This window comes from Coregonus clupeaformis, chromosome 34, assembly GCF_020615455.1.
Source record: "Coregonus clupeaformis isolate EN_2021a chromosome 34, ASM2061545v1, whole genome shotgun sequence".
Taxonomy (NCBI): Eukaryota; Metazoa; Chordata; class Actinopteri; order Salmoniformes; family Salmonidae; genus Coregonus; species Coregonus clupeaformis.
In genome coordinates, this window is record NC_059225.1 from 6,211,953 (window position 1) to 6,232,146 (window position 20,194).

At 45.4% G+C, this 20,194-nt stretch overlaps 1 protein-coding gene across 6 annotated transcripts in view; it reads right to left on the reverse strand.

Annotated features, from left to right (window-relative positions):
- LOC121549735 (abl interactor 1) overlaps nucleotides 1-20,194 on the reverse strand; it is a 118,062-nt gene that overhangs the window by 61,252 nt on the left and 36,616 nt on the right. For all 6 annotated transcript variants that reach the window (XM_045210389.1, XM_041861586.2, XM_041861584.2 and 3 more), the window contains exon 2: nucleotides 18,072-18,239. In XM_045210389.1, coding sequence (XP_045066324.1) covers nucleotides 18,072-18,239 — 168 coding nt within the window. The remainder of the gene's footprint in view (nucleotides 1-18,071; nucleotides 18,240-20,194) is intronic.

Consider the following 20,194-nt stretch of genomic DNA (forward strand, 5'->3'; position numbering starts at 1 on the left):
CTACTGATGTAATTACACATTCACTTGGTGAAGGTTATTCCACATGTAACTACTGATGTAATTACACATCCACTTGGTGAAGGTTATTCCACATGTAACTACTGATGTAATTACACATCCACTTGGTGAAGGTTATTCCACATGTAACTACTGATGTAATTACACATCCACTTGGTGAAGGTTATTCCACATGTAACTACTGATGTAATTACACATTCACTTCGTGAAGGTTATTCCACATGTAACTACTGATGTAATTACACATTCACTTGGTGAAGGTTATTCCACATGTAACTACTGATGTAATTACACATTCACTTCGTGAAGGTTATTCCACATGTAACTACTGATGTAATTACACATTCACTTGGTGAAGGTTATTCCACATGTAACTACTGATGTAATTACACATTCACTTCGTGAAGGTTATTCCACATGTAACTACTGATGTAATTACACATCCACTTGGTGAAGGTTATTCCACATGTGTAACTACTGATGTAATTACACATCCACTTGGTGAAAGTTATTCCACATGTAACTACTGATGTAATTACACATTCACTTCGTGAAGGTTATTCCACATGTAACTACAGATGTTATTACACATCCACTTGGTGAAAGTTATTCCACATGTGTAACTACAGATGTAATTACACATTCACTTGGTGAAGGTTATTCCACATGTGTAACTACTGATGTTATTACACATTCACTTGGTGAAGGTTATTCCACATGTAACTACTGATGTAATTACACATTCACTTCGTGAAGGTTATTCCACATGTAACTACTGATGTAATTACACATTCACTTGGTGAAGGTTATTCCACATGTAACTACTGATGTAATTACACATTCACTTCGTAAAGGTTATTCCACATGTAACTACTGATGTAATTACACATCCACTTGGTGAAGGTTATTCCACATGTGTAACTACTGATGTAATTACACATCCACTTGGTGAAAGTTATTCCACATGTAACTACTGATGTAATTACACATTCACTTCGTGAAGGTTATTCCACATGTAACTACAGATGTTATTACACATCCACTTGGTGAAAGTTATTCCACATGTGTAACTACAGATGTAATTACACATTCACTTGGTGAAGGTTATTCCACATGTGTAACTACTGATGTTATTACACATTCTCTTGTTCCAATATGAACTCATGTTTTGTAATTACATGTTTGAAAGTCACCTGTGAATAACCATGTTAATAACTCAAACCAAAATCTGACCTTGTTACATGTAACTACAAGTTGCCACTACCATCGAATCCCATGTAACACCAGGGTTGATAAATAGGCAAGTTTAAATAATAATAATAATATGCCATTTAGCAGACGCTTTTATCCAAAGCGACTTACAGTCATGCATGCATACATTTTTTTGTGTATGGGTGGTCCCGGGGCTCGAACCCACTACCTTGGCGTTTCAAGCGCCGTGCTCTACCAGTTGAGCTACAGAGGACCACAAAGCTGGAATCCTTAATTGTGAAAACTGCCACGTCCCTTTGGGATATTCCAACAACAAAGCGTTACCACAATACTACTTTAACATTCATGAGGAAAGGTCTTCTATTCGGTATCGATGTGCCGACAGTTTTACATGTTCTACGATCATTCCTGCCCACTAAAATAAGAGGCAGTTGTACAGGAATTATCTGCTGATTGAGCACACGTCGGTTACATTGTACCTACATAACAACTATAAAGGTTACACCCTACTGGATTTCACTTTACATGACGTTGCTTGCTCCTGGGTAGGTACATGATAATTACAAGTATATCCTATGTAGCTACATTGTTCTTCCAATAGACTTGATTCGGTTTACCCTTTGAGCCAGGTCATAACATAGAAATAAACGAATGTTTAATGACCTCGTATTGTGGAATGCTCAAATGAGAATGCATGGTGAATGGCTTTTCCCTTCCAGTCTCAAACCGGGCAGGAGTTCAATCAAGGATGTTTTCCGAATTAAATGACTTTTGACTTTTGCTGACCAGTACTGAAATGGTTCTATAAATAATATTTTATCCTGAATAACATTTTCTGATGAATAACCCTTTCTGATGAAAAACCTTTTCTCCTGAATAACCTTTTCTCCTGAAGAACCTTTTCAGGTCTATAGCTGAGCACAATACCAGCTGATTTCTGTTTGTACTTCAGGAGTCTGTCTGGGGTTCTGCTGAATAGACCTTGTCCAGCTGGAAGGACGTTTCACATGTGCTCTCAATCACTGTCATCCACATGCCCAGAGTCGGCTTGCTTTACTCCCAGAACACAGTGACTGGGCAGCCTTGGTTTGGCCTTCTCTGTCAGCTAGCCTTTGGGAATGTGTGCATGTATTTTCCCCTCCCTCCCTCCCTCCCTCCCTCCCACCCTCCCTCCCTCCCTCCCACCCTCCCTCCCTCCCTCCCACCCTCCCTCCCTCCCTCCCTCCCTCCCTCCCTCCCCTGGCAAATCCTCTCCTCTTCATCTCTCCTCATCCTCTTATTTCCCTTCCTCACCCCTCTCAGCTATATCCTAGTCTTTTTCCACTCCTCTCTTTCCACTCACCCACCTCCCACCCAGTGAATAGTCACCCTCTTCCATGATTGGAGGACCTTAGTCACCATTTGGTCTTGCTGCCAGTTTATTCCTTACCCCATCATACATGCACCAGCTGGAGTCAATGGCTATTTCAGGACATGAAGGCCAAGGGTTGTTTTGTTGAAGATGAGGAAGTAATCCCTTCGCTTTGGGCTGTGGGTGGGTGGCTGGCTAACTTTCTCGCTGTACACCAACACTGTGGTTGCCAGGTGGGATTGCTGTGTTATTAGTAGGAGAAACTATGTCATTAAAGAATTGGCATAGCAAGTACTTTCTCTTAATTTAGAGGAGAACAAGCTCAAAACATGGTTCAGGATGACTGCTGGAACTAAGTCTCTCAAGTGGTTAAGCCTAGGATAAGTGGAATCACAAATGATTGAGACCACTGTGTGTGTCTGTCTCAATGCGATGATGGATCCTGGCTGGAGGAAGTTTATGAGAACCATGGGATTGGGTTGTTCCCATGGTGACCACTGCTGCCTCCCTATATGGATTTACACCTCAGCTGATTCCTCAGACAGCGAGCTTGGGGAGTCATGGGAGAGAATTGACACATGCTGTTCTGGACAAGTCAGGTGGAAAGAAATAGAAAAGAGAGAATCTCCAGACAGCTGGTTTCACTTCAGTAACTGACAGGGTGTTTCAGGGCTTTGGCAGCCTGGCTGGATGATGACATCCACAAGAAAACACCAGAAAATCCAAGGACGGACAGAACTCTAACAGATCTGTAGACATCAGGGTTGGGCTGGGTGGACACAACAGATCTGTAGACATCAGGGTTGGGCTGGGTGGACACTACAGATCTGTAGACATCAGGGTTGGGCTGGGTGGACACAACAGTATGGGGAACATTACCAGACAAACATGCCCTTCATGCCCCCGTGTGTGTGTGTGTGTGTGTGTGTGTGTGTGTGTGTGTGTGTGTGTGTGTGTGTGTGTGTGTGTGTGTGTGTGTGTGTGTGTGTGTGTGTGTGTGTGTGTGTGTGTGTGTGTGTGTGTGTGTGTGTCTGTGTTCGTGTGTGTGTGTGTGTCTGTGTTCGTCTGTGTTCGTGTGTGTGTGTGTGTGTGTGTGTGTGTGTGTGTGTGTGTGTGTGTGTGTGTGTGTGTGTGTGTGTGTGTGTGTGTGTGTGTGTGTGTGGTTAGCTCGACTGGACAAATGTGCCAATGGTTTAAAAAAAGAGCTAACCCATACATGATTATATTTGGACAGAGAGAGAGAGAAAACAGCCATGGCCAGATGATTCACGCAAGCTGGCAGAAAGGCTGTGTTCCTCAGAGTGATACCTCACACACACACCACTGAACACGCAGAATGACTCTCAGTTCCCATTACACACTTTAGAATACTACAGGACAGGTCTTACCTCTGGTATTAAAACACTCCCCCACAGACCACAGGTGAAGATCGCCGAGTCAGAACTATGAACCTCTGTCACAACTCTCACTGTGGGAGAATCTCAATTGCATTTCCTTGATTCCTCACATCCTCTCTTCTAGCCTCCTTCTCAAAACCCATTGGATGAGAAAGTCAGAGGTCCCTTCCCGCTTCTCAGCAAATGGGTTTTGAGAAGCAAGCGAAGAGAGAGGACCCGAGGAATCAAGGAAATGCAATTGAGATTCTCTCTGTGTCTGGCTTCTGTCCACTTTACCAAGCACATCTATCGGTGGAGTGAGCCAAACCATAGCTGTTCCGGTAAGGTGAGAACAGATCACTCAAAGACAAACCTATGTCTGGCTTCTGTCTGTTTCTCAGGGCAATGTAAGCCAGCACATCTGAAAGCCTTCATCTGTGGAGCGAGCCAACATGGTTGTCCAGGAGCCCTGAGAGAGGCCAGTTTCTCAGGGAAGTTAGTGTAACTCAGCACATCATGTGAGAGCTTCCATCTGACGAGTAAGTGTCCGGTCAAGGAGTCCTCTGGGGACCAGGTTCTGGCAGTATATGTAGAGATTTTGTGGAAAAACAGGATTCATCCAGTGAATCTAACACCCGCTCTCCAGAACACATTCAATACTGCACAGCCGGGGGGGAAGAGGAGGGACGAGCCAACTATTAGTCCAGTGTGAGAAAGCTCAGGCAGATCGACTTTCCCATCAGAGAAAAACTGCATTTCAAAGAGTCAGGACGACATGCCAAGGTCGACCATTTGTTCGGGCACATAACAGTTTCTGCACAATAACAACTACTGTGATTTTGCCCATCTTGCCTTGGCATGTCGCCAATTAAGCAAGTCAGACGAAGACTGGACTCTCAAATTCAAGTACAGAATGGACCATACCAGCTTTGCAGAACCTCCATTAGAAAATATTGAGTTTGGGTAAAATGACCCACTTTACATAATTGCACCACATTGACATTCAAAAGAACAATTTCAAAATACAAGTATTATAAGAATGGTCTCTGGTTGTGTACAGTTTGCTACAGCAGGTAAACAATCCTGCAGCAACAGAATATGGGAATTATTATGTGGATTTAATTAATGGACATTTTTGTTGGGGTTGATACATTTTTCGTAAGGGAAAATCAAGTCTGAAATTTCAAAGTGGAAATTACAAACTTCAGAAGCCTTTTTAAACTTCAAATACACTACAAGTTCAAATTAAGATCCTACATCTATCTGTACATGAGAGAGTGTTCTGGAAAAAATGGATTTGGAGTACAGAATGCCTCAACACACAATGCCTCAAATGCCTCAAGACTTCCAGCTCAACACATAATCAGTCTTTCCACTATGTGCAGACCAGCAGCACCTCGCTCACAGAATCAATAGTAGACTTCAGGGCTCAACCCCGTAGAGGGTTTTACTGACCTTTCTTACGACTGAATAGAGCACGGCCATGCAGAGTATAATCTCAGACTGGTTATAAACATCTGTCACACAAACAGCTAATCTGTCAGGAAGCAGATGGTCATTTCTGAGAGTGGCACATATAGTATAATATATATGATATGTCATTTAGCAGACGCTTTTATCCAACGCGACTTAGTCATGTGTGCATTCATTTTATGTATGAGTGGCACCCACTATTCTGGCCTTGCAAGTGCCATGTTCTACTAACTGAACTACAGAGGACCATGTTCTACTAACTGAACTACAGAGGACCATGTTCTACTAACTGAACTACAGAGGACCATGCTCTACTAACTGAACTACAGAGGACCATGCTCTACTAACTGAACTAGAGAGGACCATGCTCTACTAACTGAACTAGAGAGGACCATGCTCTACTAACTGAACTACAGAGGACCATGCTCTACTAACTGAACTACAGAGGACCATGTTCTACTAACTGAACTACAGAGGACCATGTTCTACTAACTGAACTACAGAGGACCATGTTCTACTAACTGAACTACAGAGGACCATGTTCTACTAACTGAACTACAGAGGACTACAGCTAATCGGTCAGGAAGCAGATGGTAATTTCTGAGAGTGCCACACGTATGCAGCAGAGCCTTTAGCTGTCTGCCTTTGGTGATGCTGCTGGGATATTTGTGCCCCGCCCCATAAAATAATCCAGGGGAAATTACTATGGTTTAGTTTGAGGAAACACATTTTCATGTCTCTCTCTTCTAAAAGGGAATGTCCCTTTGTGAACACACAGACAGACAGACAGGCACACAGGCAGGCAGACAGACAGACAGACAGGCACACAGGCAGACAGGCACACAGGCAGATAGACAGACAGACAGGCAGACAGACAGACAGACAGACAGACAGACAGACAGACAGGCAGGCAGGCAGGCAGGCAGGCAGGCAGACAGACAGACATACAGACAGACACAGCTGTGCTCATACTAAGTATGGACGCACATATGCATGCATCTTGTAAACTCAAAACAGTCTAACTCCATCGATAGCCATGTATTATAGAGTTGTGGTAGGGTGGGTGTGTGTGTGTGTGTGTGTGATGCAAATGTGTTGTGCATGGAATAGTTCAGCGTTGTGTGCAGCACTGACTTCAATTAGCCTTCTGGCCCGCCCAAGTGCATCCTGCCACAGAGGAACTGAGATGAAAATTAGGTGATTTATATTAGTGTGAATGTCCTTGGCAGGCGAATGAGTGGTGTTATGTTTGATGCACCGTTTCACTGCACAGCGACAGGCTAACAGCACTCTGCAAAGTCTGATAACAGTGCTAGCTGGGCTTTTCCCATTACAAAACATTCAAACATGCTGATTTTTACACACATACACACACCTTTCTGTCTCAGCTCCTTCACCACACCTCTCTGTCTCCTCAGCTCCTTCACCACACCTCTCTGTCTCCTCAGCTCCTTCACCACACCTCTCTGTCTCCTCATCCCCTTCACCACACCTCTCTGTCTCCTCAGCTCCTTCACCACACCTCTCTGTCTCCTCAGCCCCTTCACCACACCTCTGTCTCCTCAGCCCCTTCACCACACCTCTCTGTCTCCTCAGCTCCTTCACCACATCTCTCTGTCTCCTCAGCCCCTTCACCACACCTCTCTGTCTCCTCAGCCCCTTCACCACACCTCTCTGTCTCCTCAGTCCCTTCACCACACATCTCTGTCTCCTCAGCCCCTTCACCACACATCTCTGTCTCCTCAGCCCCTTCACCACACCGCTGTCTCCTCAGCCCCTTCACCACACCTCTCTGTCTCCTCAGCCCCTTCACCACACCACTCTACTGTCTCCTCATCTCCTTCACCACACCTTTCTGTCTCCTCAGCTACTTCACCACACATCTCTGTCTCCTCAGCCCCTTCACCACACCTCTCTGTCTCCTCAGCTTCTTCACCACACCTCTCTGTCTCCTCAGCTCCTTCACCACATCTCTCTGTCTCCTCAGCCCCTTCACCACACCTCTCTGTCTCCTCAGCCCCTTCACCACACCACTCTGTCTCCTCAGCCCCTTCACCACACCTCTCTGTCTCCTCAGCCCCTTCACCACACCTCTCTGTCTCCTCAGCCCCTTCACCACACCTCTCTGTCTCCTCAGCTCCTTCACCACACCTCTATGTCTCCTCAGCCCCTTCACCACACCACTCTACTGTCTCCTCATTTCCTTCACCACACCTCTCTGTCTCCTCAGCTCCTTCACCACACCTCTCTGTCTCCTCAGCCCCTTCACCACACCGCTCTGTCTCCTCAGCTCCTTCACCACACCTCTCTATCTCCTCAGCCCCTTCACCACACCTCTCTCTCTCCTCAGCCCCTTCACCACACCTCTCTGTCTCCTCAGCTCCTTCACCACACCTCTCTGTCTCCTCAGCCCCTTCACCACACCACTCTACTGTCTCCTCATCTCCTTCACCACACCTTTCTGTCTCCTCAGCCCCTTCACCACACCTCTCTGTCTCCTCAGCTTCTTCACCACACCTCTCTGTCTCCTCAGCTCCTTCACCACATCTCTCTGTCTCCTCAGCCCCTTCACCACACCTCTCTGTCTCCTCAGCCCCTTCACCACACCTCTCTGTCTCCTCAGCCCCTTCACCACACCTCTCTGTCTCCTCAGCCCCTTCACCACACCTCTCTGTCTCCTCAGCCCCTTCACCACACCTCTCTGTCTCCTCAGCTCCTTCACCACACCTCTATGTCTCCTCAGCCCCTTCACCACACCACTCTACTGTCTCCTCATTTCCTTCACCACACCTCTCTGTCTCCTCAGCTCCTTCACCACACCTCTCTGTCTCCTCAGCCCTAGATGTTTCAGGGAAACCCTGTTTCTCAACGCCAATGCTGAGAGCAATGGCAGGGTGTTATAGCACAATGTCCCCAGCATGACCACATGACCACATACAGCCATATATACAGAAGTGAGCAAGACAGTCACTGAATATCAATAGTTAGAGACTTAGCAACACTCACACACAACACGCAAATGTATAGCCTCAAATAATGTTTTAAACATCTAATTATTCTCCCACAGAATCATATTATTTTAATGCTTAATTAAAGGCTATGCGATCATACAAAATGCATCTTTACCTCAGGATGCGCTGCATTAGGCCTACTGATTATAGGAAACTAGACAGCCACCACGGAAGGGAAGAGACGCCAGTCAGTCAACACACAGACACCAGTCAGTCAACACACGGACACCAGTCAGTCAACACACGGACACCAGTCAGTCAACACACGGACACCAGTCAGTCAACACACGGACACCAGTCAGTCAACACACGGACACCAGTCAGTCAACACACGGACACCAGTCAGTCAACACACGGACACCAGTCAGTCAACATACAGACACCAGTCAGTCAACACACGGACACCAGTCAGTCAACACACGGACACCAGTCAGTCAACACACGGACACCAATCAGTCAACACACGGACACCAGTCAGTCAACATACAGACACCAGTCAGTCAACACACGGACACCAATCAGTCAACACACGGACACCAGTCAGTCAACACACGGACACCAGTCAGTCAACACACGGACACCAATCAGTCAACACACGGACACCAGTCAGTGAACACACAGACACCAGTCAGTGAACACACGGACACCAATCAGTGAACACACAGACACCAGTCAGTGAACACACAGACACCAGTCAGTCAACACTACCTACTCCCTAACCATGGGCCAACCGTCCCAAACCTTCAAGACGCCTGGCCACAACACAACTCCCAGGAGGATCACCGTCATCAGCCCCCTCCACCGGCCACATTCCCATGGGAAAACTGGATCCCTAGTCACCCATAGATTGACATCGGCAGAAATGACTGAGGGAATTATGGCAAGAATTAGAGAGATCTCAAAGGAAATAAGGGATTTGTAGCGTTTTGAGAACAACCAGCCCAGAGCATCAACATCCCAACACTATGGCCCACTTCTTTATAGCTCACGTTGGCACACACACACACACACACACACACACACACACACACACACACACACACACACACACACACACACACACACATACACGCACACACACACACACACACACGCACACGCACACAGCAGCTTTGAAAGAGCTTGCGATGTGCCACAGTCTTTCCTCTTCATTTCCCATTCACCACCAGAACGTGAGCTGAGCTAACCTCTCATCCATCTGTGTGCTGGGAGGGCGTCGTTTTTTAGAATGATCCATCTCTGAACAGGACAAGAGAGAGAGAGAGTGATAAAACAGCCACAGACTGAGGCCCTAACTCTCAGTCATTAACACAGACTGAGGCCCTAACTCTCCGTCATTAACACAGACTGAGGCCCTAACTCTCAGTCATTAACACAGACTGAGGCCCTAACTCTCAGTCGTTAACACAGACTGAGGCCCTAACTCTCAGTCATTAACACAGACTGAGGCCCTAACTCTCAGTCGTTAACACAGACTGAGGCCCTAACTCTCAGTCATTAACACAGACTGAGGCCCTAACTCTCAGTCGTTAACACAGACTGAGGCCCTAACTCTCAGTCATTAACACAGACTGAGGCCCTAACTCTCAGTCGTTAACACAGACTGAGGCCCTAACTCTCAGTCATTAACACAGACTGAGGCCCTAACTCTCCGTCGTTAACACAGACTGAGGCCCTAACTCTCAGTCATTAACACAGACTGAGGCCCTAACTCTCAGTCATTAACACAAACTGAGGCCCTAACTCTCAGTCATTAACACAGACTGAGGCCCTAACTCTCAGTCGTTAACACAGACTGAGGCCCTAACTCTCAGTCATTAACACAGACTGAGGCCCTAACTCTCAGTCGTTAACACAGACTGAGGCCCTAACTCTCAGTCGTTAACACAGACTGAGGCCCTAACTCTCAGTCGTTAACACAGACTGAGGCCCTAACTCTCAGTCATTAACACAAACTGAGGCCCTAACTCTCAGTCATTAGCACAGACTGAGGCCCTAACTCTCAGTCGTTAACACAGACTGAGGCCCTAACTCTCAGTCGTTAACACAGACTGAGGCCCTAACTCTCAGTCATTAACACAGACTGAGGCCCTAACTCTCAGTCGTTAACACAGACTGAGGCCCTAACTCTCAGTCGTTAACACAGACTGAGGCCCTAACTCTCAGTCATTAACACAGACTGAGGCCCTAACTCTCAGTCGTTAGCACAGACTGAGGCCCTAACTCTCAGTCGTTAACACAGACTGAGGCCCTAACTCTCAGTCGTTAACACAGACTGAGGCCCTAACTCTCAGTCGTTAACACAGACTGAGGCCCTAACTCTCAGTCGTTAACACAGACTGAGGCCCTAACTCTCAGTCGTTAACACAGACTGAGGCCCTAACTCTCAGTCGTTAACACAGACTGAGGCCCTAACTCTCCGTTGTTAACACAGACTGAGGCCCTAACTCTCAGTCGTTAACACAGACTGAGGCCCTAACTCTCAGTCGTTAACACAGACTGAGGCCCTAACTCTCAGTCGTTAACACAGACTGAGGCCCTAACTCTCAGTCATTAACACAGACTGAGGCCCTAACTCTCAGTCATTAACACAGACTGAGGCCCTAACTCTCAGTCGTTAACACAGACTGAGGCCCTAACTCTCAGTCGTTAACACAGACTGAGGCCCTAACTCTCAGTTATTAACACAGACTGAGGCCCTAACTCTCAGTCGTTAACACAGACTGAGGCCCTAACTCTCAGTCATTAACACAGACTGAGGCCCTAACTCTCAGTCATTAACACAGACTGAGGCCCTAACTCTCAGTCGTTAACACAGACTGAGGCCCTAACTCTCAGTCATTAACACAGACTGAGGCCCTAACTCTCCGTCGTTAACACAGACTGAGGCCCTAACTCTCCGTCATTAACACAGACTGAGGCCCTAACTCTCAGTCGTTAACACAGAGAGATGCGCTTCATTTTGATACACCGTTCATGGACATCAATCTACAGCGTCTGGACAGAGATAACATCATACTAGTAGAGTCTACACATCATTCATAGCCATCTATCTAGTTACTATTAGTATAGCAAATGACCAATGAATTGATCGATCCACCATTACAGAGAAGGGCATGCAATACTAACCATTCACAGCCATACATCCACTACTTATACTAATAGCAGTAGTTGAGAGATGGTTGTTTACTAAACTCTTTATTACTAATAGTAGTAGTTGACAGAGGAATATGGTTGTTTAACACTTTAACCGTCACCTGCATGGCCTCATCTAACTACACAGATATTGCCATGGATACACACAGAAAGGCTTTTGGCAACCAAAGACATGCGAAACCCCTGTATTTGCCAATACAGTGAAACAGATGGTAAACCGTGCTCAGCAACTCCGTCAGACCATTGCAGTGAGTGAGTAGGTTCTCTCTGGTGAATATGTTCAACCAATATCTCTCTCTTTGCCGGTTCATGATTGTCAGGGATGGCAAGGATCGTTGTCATGGAGACAGGAATAGAGTGCCGTTTTGGACCTAGGTGTGTGATCTGTGAGTGTCGACTCAACCTGATCTGGTTCATGTCCATGATTGTTAATATCTTCTTTCTTTGTGTCTATTTCCCTCACCCTCCTTTCACAGACTCTCTCACCCTCCATCTTTCACAGACTCTCTCACCCTCCATCTTTCACAGACTCTCTCACCCTCCATCTTTCACATACTCTCTCACCCTCCATCTTTCACAGACTCTCTCACCCTCCATCTTTCACATACTCTCTCACCCTCCATCTTTCACAAACTCTCTCACCCTCCATCTTTCACAGACTCTCTCACCCTCCATCTTTCACAGACTCTCTCACCCCCCATCTTTCACAGACTCTCTCTCCCTCCATCTCTCACACTCTCTCACCCTCCATCTTTCACAGACTCTCTCACCCTCCATCTTTCACAGACTCTCTCACCCTCCATCTTTCACAGACTCTCTCACCCTCCATCTTTCACAGACTCTCTCACCCTCCATCTTTCACAGACTCTCTCACCCTCCATCTTTCACAGACTCTCTGACCCTACATCTTTCACAGACTCTCTCACCCTCCATCTTTCACAGACTCTCTCACCCTCCATCTTTCACAGACTCTCTCACCCTCCATCTTTCACAGACTCTCTCTCCCTCCATCTCTCACACTCTCTCACCCTCCATCTTTCACACTCTCTCACCCTCCATCTCTCACACTCTCTCACCCTCCATCTTTCACAGACTCTCTCACCCTCCATCTTTCACAGACTCTCTCACCCTCCATCTTTCACAGACTCTCTCACCCTCCATCTTTCACAGACTCTCTCACCCTCCATCTTTCACAGACTCTCTCACCCTCCATCTCTCACACTCTCTCACCCTCCATCTTTCACAGACTCTCCCTCCATCTTTCACAGACTCTCTCACGCTCCATCTCTCTCTCCCTCACCTCTTCCACTTCTCTCCCTCTCTTTATTTGATCCCTTTCACTCTACCAAGATCTACATTTCTGAGATTTGTTTATCGTGGGAGGGGATGAGAACAACTTCAGATTTCATGTAGGAGTCTTGACCTCCAGTTTATCATTGGGACATTTCAGACATTCTTTGCCTCGATCCATTAGAAAAAAACATAGAAAAAGAAACAGCGGAAAGTCTTCTGTTTCACTTTCCATTACCATGAAAGAAAAGCAAACTGTCAACAACAACCCCAAACACTGTGTCAAGACTTGACTTGAAGGCTATGACTAAATGGTTGCGTAATTTCCAGACTACATTATGATGTAGGGTTTGGGACATTGGTCAACATTTCCCAGGTGTCACGTGTCCTTAGTCCCTTTGTTCGATCCAAGTCCGTAACGACTTCATTGGATGAGCTGGTGGATTTACCTGCTCCAAATGACTGTGGCATGGCCTGTGACCTCAGAGTCACAGTTTGGACTAACAGGGTGAGGCAAAAGGGCAACAGTGAGCTGATCTATCAGGGTCAAGCAGGGGTAAGACTGCACTGACAGCCATAAAGTAGAGCGTGTGAGTGTGTTTCAGGGTTTTCCCGTTAGTCGGTAAAACGTCGACTTTTGGCAAAAATTGTTTATTTTTGTTGCTGATAAATAAAATAGTTGGCGGCCAAATTGTCCGGGAGAAGAAAAAAAAATCTATTGCAAAAGAATGCTTTTTATTTATTGATGGAAATACCAGTGGATGGCTCCAACTTACATTCATTACATTTAAAAAAAATTTTTTATGTCATTTAGCAGACACTCTTATCCAGAGCGACTTACAGGAGCAATTAGGGTTAAGTGCCTTGCTCAAGGGCACATCGACAGATTTTTCACCTAGTTGGCTAGGGGATTAGAACCAGCGACCTTTCGGTTACTGGCACAACGCTCTTAACCCCTAAGCTACCTGCCGCCCCTCTCAACTTCAAAAGGCAAATATACTTTATAGGGTACTAAATCCTCAAGCTGCTGGGACATTAGTGTCGGTGGTGTGTTTCTATATTACCTAAAGACACGAGGTCCTCATAAGGGACTTCAGCTAAGCGTACCCCGACTGGGCGAAACTGGCGAAGATTGTGTTGATTATCCCCGTAAACAAAATGTAGCGAGGCTGATGCACATCAAGCTACTGAAAGGAGCTGGACAGTTTTGACTTCCCAACAGCAGCGGCTCACTTTGAGCAGGCAAAGGTCTGCTGCAAACGCAAGGAGATTAGAGGGAAATGATTGTGTTCATCATGGCCCGATCGCCCTGTTGCCGCCCTAGGCAAGATCAACATATGCCGCCCCTGTGTCATTGTTAGTATAAAGATTTGGAATGGACAGATACTCTTCTCTAGTCTATCATACACTATTGGAGATTTTCAGTTGATCTTATTCGGTAGCACTTGGAAACAATACATCGTTGCCAACTATTCACATCAGATAGTTACAATGTTGCAATCACTAAGCAGCCAACTGCCTATAGTAGGAAACAGAGTTGTTATCAATAAGCCACGTATCACAGTATCACACACGACACGAGTCAAGAACCCACGATAGTTACAGTAAACGTAACATGTATTAACATAATCCAGTAGAACTGTAAAAACTGTGAGAATAATCATTTGAGTTTTGGAAACAAGTGCTTTCATAAATGCATGGAACAGGCCTCGACTCACAGGAGCACTGTAACATTTTCTCAATGAACCAGGTTTCTGGATCGAATCCCCGAGCTGACAAGGTACAAATCTGTCATTCTGCCCCTGACAGTTTACTTACAGTTGAAGTCGGAAGTTTACATACGCCTTAGCCAAATACATTTAAACTCAGTTTTTCACAATTCCTGACATTTAATCCTAGTACAAATTCCCTGTCTTAGGTCAGTTAGGATCACCACTTTATTTTAAGAATGTGAAATGTCAGAATAATAGTAGAGATAATTATTTATTTCAGCTTTAATTTCTTTCATCACATTCCCAGTGGGTCAGAAGTTTACATACACTCAATTAGTATTTGGTAGCATTGCCTTTAAATTGTTTAACTTGAGTCAAACGTTTCAGGTAGCCTTCCACAAGCTTCCCACAATAAGTTGGGTGAATTCTGGCCCATTCCTCCTGACAGAGCTGGTGTAACTGAGTCAGGTTTGTAGGCCTCCTTGCTCGCACATGCTTTTTCAGTTCTGCCCACAGATTTTCTATAGGAATGAGGTCAGGGCTTTGTGATGGCCACTCCAATACCTTGACTTTGTTGTCCTTAAGCCATTTTGCCACAACTTTGGAAGTATGCTTGGGGTCATTGTCCATTTGGAAGACCCATTTGCGACCAAGCTTTAACTTCCTGACTGATGTCTTGAGATGTTGCTTCAATATATCCACATAATTTTCCTTCCTCATGATGCCATCTATTTTGTGAAGTGCACCAGTCCCTCCTGCAGCAAAGCACCCCCACAGCATGATGCTGCCACCCCCGTGCTTAACAGTTGGGATGGTGTTCTTCGGCTTGCAAGCGTCCCCCTTTTTCCTCCAAACATAACGATGGTCATTATGGCCAAACAGTTCTATTTTTGTTTAATCAGACCAGAGGACATTTCTCCAAAAAGTACGATCTTTGTCCCCATGTGCAGTTGCAAACCGTAGTCTGGCTTTTTTATGGCGGTTTTGGAGCAGTGGCTTCTTCCTTGCTGAGCGGCCTTTCAGGTTATGTCGATATAGGACTCGTTTTACTGTGGATATAGATACTTTTGTACCTGTGTCCTCCAGCATCTTCACAAGGTCCTTTGCTGTTGTTCTGGGATTGATTTACACTTTTCGCACCAAAGTTTGTTCATCTCTAGGAGACAGAACGCGTCTCCTTCCTGAGCGGTATGACGGCTGCGTGGTCCCATGGTGTTTATACTTGCATACTATTGTTTGTACAGATGAACGTGGTACCTTCAGGCATTTGGAAATTGCTCCCAAGGATGAACCAGACTTGTGGAGGTCTACAATTTCTTTTCTGAGGTTTTGGCTGATTTCATTTGATTTACCCATGATGTCAAGCAAAGAGGCATTGAGTTTGAAGGTAGGCCTTGAAATACATCCACAGGTACACCTCCAATTGACTCAAATAATGTCAATTAGCCTATCAGAAGCTTCTAAAGCCATGACATCATTTTCTGCAATTTTCCAAGCTGTTTAAAGGCACAGTCAACTTAGTGTATGTAAACTTCTGTCCCACTGGAATTGTGATACAGTGAATTATAAGTGAAATAATCTGTCTGTAAACAATTGTTGGAAAAATTACTTGTGTCATGTAAACTTCTGACCCACTGGAATTGTGATACAGTGAATTATAAGTGAAATAATCTGTCTGTAAACAATTGTTGGAAAAATTACTTGTGTCATGCACAAAGTAGATGTCCTAACCGACTTGCCAAAACTATAGTTTGTTAACAATACATTTTTGGAGTGGTTGAAAAACGAGTTTAAATAACTCCAACCCTAAGTGTATGTAAACTTCCGACTTCAACTGTACATATCGAATGTGATTGTCCAAAATAAGATAATTTCTTCATTTTGTGGCCGCCTAGAGTGTCCTCTTTCCACTGCTGTGGTGCTGCTTCACAGCGGGAACGGGGAGTGGGTCGGGCCGGCCATCGCAGCGGGAACGGGGAGTGGGGCGGGCCGGCCATCGCAGCGGGAACGGGGAGTGGGTCGGGCCGGCCATCGCAGCGGGAACGGGGAGTGGGTCGGGCCGGCCATCGCAGCGGGAACGGGGAGTGGGTCGGGCCGCCATCGAAAGGGGAACGGGAGTGGGTCGGGCCGCCATCGCAGGCGGAACGGGAGTGGGTCGGGCCGCCATCGCAGCGGGAACGGGGGGTGGCGGGCCGCCATCACAGCGGAACGGGAGTGGGTCGGGCCGCCATCACAGCGGGAACGGGAGGGGGCGGGCCGGCCATCGCAGCGGGAACGGGGAGTGGGGCGGGCCGGCCATCACAGCGGGAACGGGGAGTGGGGCGGGCCGGCCATCGCAGCGGGAACGGGGAGTGGGTCGGGCCGGCCATGGTGTCGTAGACAGCCATGTTGTGTTATTTATCATGCCTAGGTTTGATTAAATTAGAGAGGCCTAGATTGTATTTGAAAACATTTGTGTTTTGTGATTTATTAATCAAAATGTTCATTCAAATAGCCTATAGGAGAGGTCGTTCACAAATTATATTATAAAACATTTATATTTTTGAAGATGTGTGTTATTAGTGTGCAGGCGACTTCTCCTAAGCAAATGTACAGTATCTCACAAAAGTGAGTACACCCCTCACATTTCTGTAAATATTTGAGTATATCTTTTCATGTGACAACACTGAAGAAATGACACTTTGCTACAATGTAAAGTAGTGAGTGGACAGCTTGTGTAACAGTGTACATTTGCTGTCCCCTCAAAATAACACAACACACAGCCATTAAATGTGAGTACACCCCTAAGGCGACTTCTCAAATATGCACATTTATTTTATTTTTTATATTCATTTATGATTTATAGCAGGGATGAAGACGCAACGGTAATGTTTTGCTTTTCAATTAAACCTGTCATGTTAGTATACTAAAATGTTTCTACTTTATTTTATTACAACTTTACAGGCTAATTTCTATTCTGTTAAGATTAACTACAATAATCTAAATGTGATTTTGAGCACCGTGGGTGGACGCCCTAATACATTTGGATGTCCGGTAAATTTCTTCAAATGTCCGGTAAATTAAATATTTTGCCGGTCACAATGTCCGCCACCAAAATGTTCCTAAAAGAAAACCCGGTGTGTCTGTGTATGCGTGAGGAAAGAGAGAGAAACAGAAGGGAGTGTGTGGAGGCGCAGAGAATCGGTCCTTCGTACAAACACTCAAGTCAGTCACACAGTTAATCAATAAAGGCACCATAGTCACTGCAAAAAGAAAGAAAGGCACCCTATACAACATGGACTAAGAGAACATAAACTGTAGTTCTATTTCTATGTCAAGCTCTTCAAGTTTAGCTGTGGTTTGGTGGGTGAGGGTGTCCACGTGTTCTGGCCTGAGAGAAGTGGTTGATTCTGCACAGCTGTGTGTGTGTGTGTGTGTGTGTGTGTGTGTGTGTGTGCGTGCAAAGCAAGAGAATCAGACTGTGTGTGCTGACCTGAGAGATGTGATTGATGGAGGACTCCATTCGGCACATCTGTGAGGCCTGGATGTCCAGCAGCTGCAGCACGTTGTTGGCTAAGGCATTGATCTGGTAGGCCACGCTGGCCAGAGACTGGGTGGTGTAGGCTTTGGTCTCCTCCAGAGCTTTCCTCTTGTCCGTGGCCTGGAGAGAGTGACAAAAGGGAGACTAATAATAGAGTGTGCATATATTTTACGTACGGGTGCCCCCCGGGGAATCGAACACACTATCCTGGCGTTGTAAGCATCATGCTCTACCAACTGAGCTACAGAGGACCATGTTGGTCAGGTTGACCTTTGACATAAGGCTTATTCTCTAGAACCCTGGTGCAGTCAGAATTAGTCTTGGGTGCATTACAAGATTCGGTAACACTATACTTGACACCCAGCGTCATAACACGTTACAACACGGTCATAACCATGTCATAATACGGTCATAAAAGCTGTCATAACCCATATATTTACACCTGTTGTGACATATATTGCGTTATTCTATGGCTGGTTATGAAACATACATAAGAGTGTCAAAACCCACATTTATTCAAAAAAAAAAAAAAAAAAAAAACATGCCAAGAAGTTTTTCTTCATCATCATATATTTTAAATAACTTGTAGAAAATACACTTTTCAAGAAGCATTATGACCATCAGAATCATGTAAGCCAGAAAGGCCTATCACGTGCATGCCCTTACGTCAGTCATCAGTCAAAAAGAGGTTCATCCCAGTCATCAGTCAAAAAGAGGTCTTGTTCTGCTCCTGCGTTCATCCCAGTCATCAGCAACAGAGCATTTCGGGGTAGGTGCATGTCTGACATCAACGTGTGTGCAATTACAATGCCAATTTAACATGGGCAATTTCAGAAACTATTATATAACATAAACATACTGTTGACAAGTAGGCTATGGTGTAATGGAATGTTTTGTGGTACATTAGGTTTTTGTGGGTTTTGACACGGTTATGTAGGTGTCATAACCAGCCATAAAATAATGCAATATATGTCACAACAGGTCTAAATATATGTGTCATGACCATGACCATGTTATGACAGGTTATGACAGGTAATGTCAGCCGTTATGACATATTATGACATGGTTATGACCATGTCGTAACGTGCTGTGACGCTGGGTGTCAAGTAGTGTGTTAACCAAGATTCAGCAAAAACATCAATGTCTCATTGAATTGACATCCATTTTTAAGCTGATTGAGGTGTGTGAGCATTTCACAAGATAGCCACAATAGATTCATTATCATACCTGTGACACTCCCAAGCCCACTAGTAAGGAAAGACCAAAGGGCACTGCCTGGGGGGTTTGATACGGGGGGCGGCAGGTAGCTTAGTGGTTAAGAGTGTTGTGCCAGTAACCGAAAGGTCACTGGTTCTAATCCCCGAGCCGACTAGGTGAAAATCTGTCGATGTGCCCTTGAGCAAGGCACTTAACCCTAATTGCTCCCGTAAGTCGCTCTGGATAAGAGCGTCTGCTAAATGGCTAAAATGTAAATGTAAAAAAATGATACCTGGCTGCAATATGAGTGAGGGGAGGGGTGGGAACGAGAGAAGAGCTCAAACCCTGAAAGAAAAAGGTTGTGGATAGAGAAAGTGTAAATACTATCTTCTAGACAGCTATCAACACTACGAAGGGAAACATTTTAAAGAGGATAAGCTGTGTTGTCTGATATTCATTCGTCTGGGCATAAGATAAGCTTTGTACAGTCTCACAGCTATGTGACTAAAGCCTTGTTGCCCTCTGAGCTGAGATCCCCCGCTTGTTAACCACCAGAGAAGAAGTGGCAGTGTGTTTGACTCCGACTGCTTGTTTTTGGAGGGAATCGCAGCAACAGATGTGTTCATGATAACAGCCTCCAGGAATGAAGGGAGAGTTCCTCCAGAGAGCAGTGACAGAGCCAGAGGCCATCTGGAGAGGACAGGCATTCACATACATAGCCTTTTTCCACATTGTTTTTTACAGCCCGAATTTAAAATGGATTAAAATTCAGATTTTTTGTTGTCACTGTCCTACACACAATACCAATACCCCATAAGTGGAATTATGTTTTTAGACATTTTTACAAATTAATAAAAAATGAATAGCTGAAATGTGTT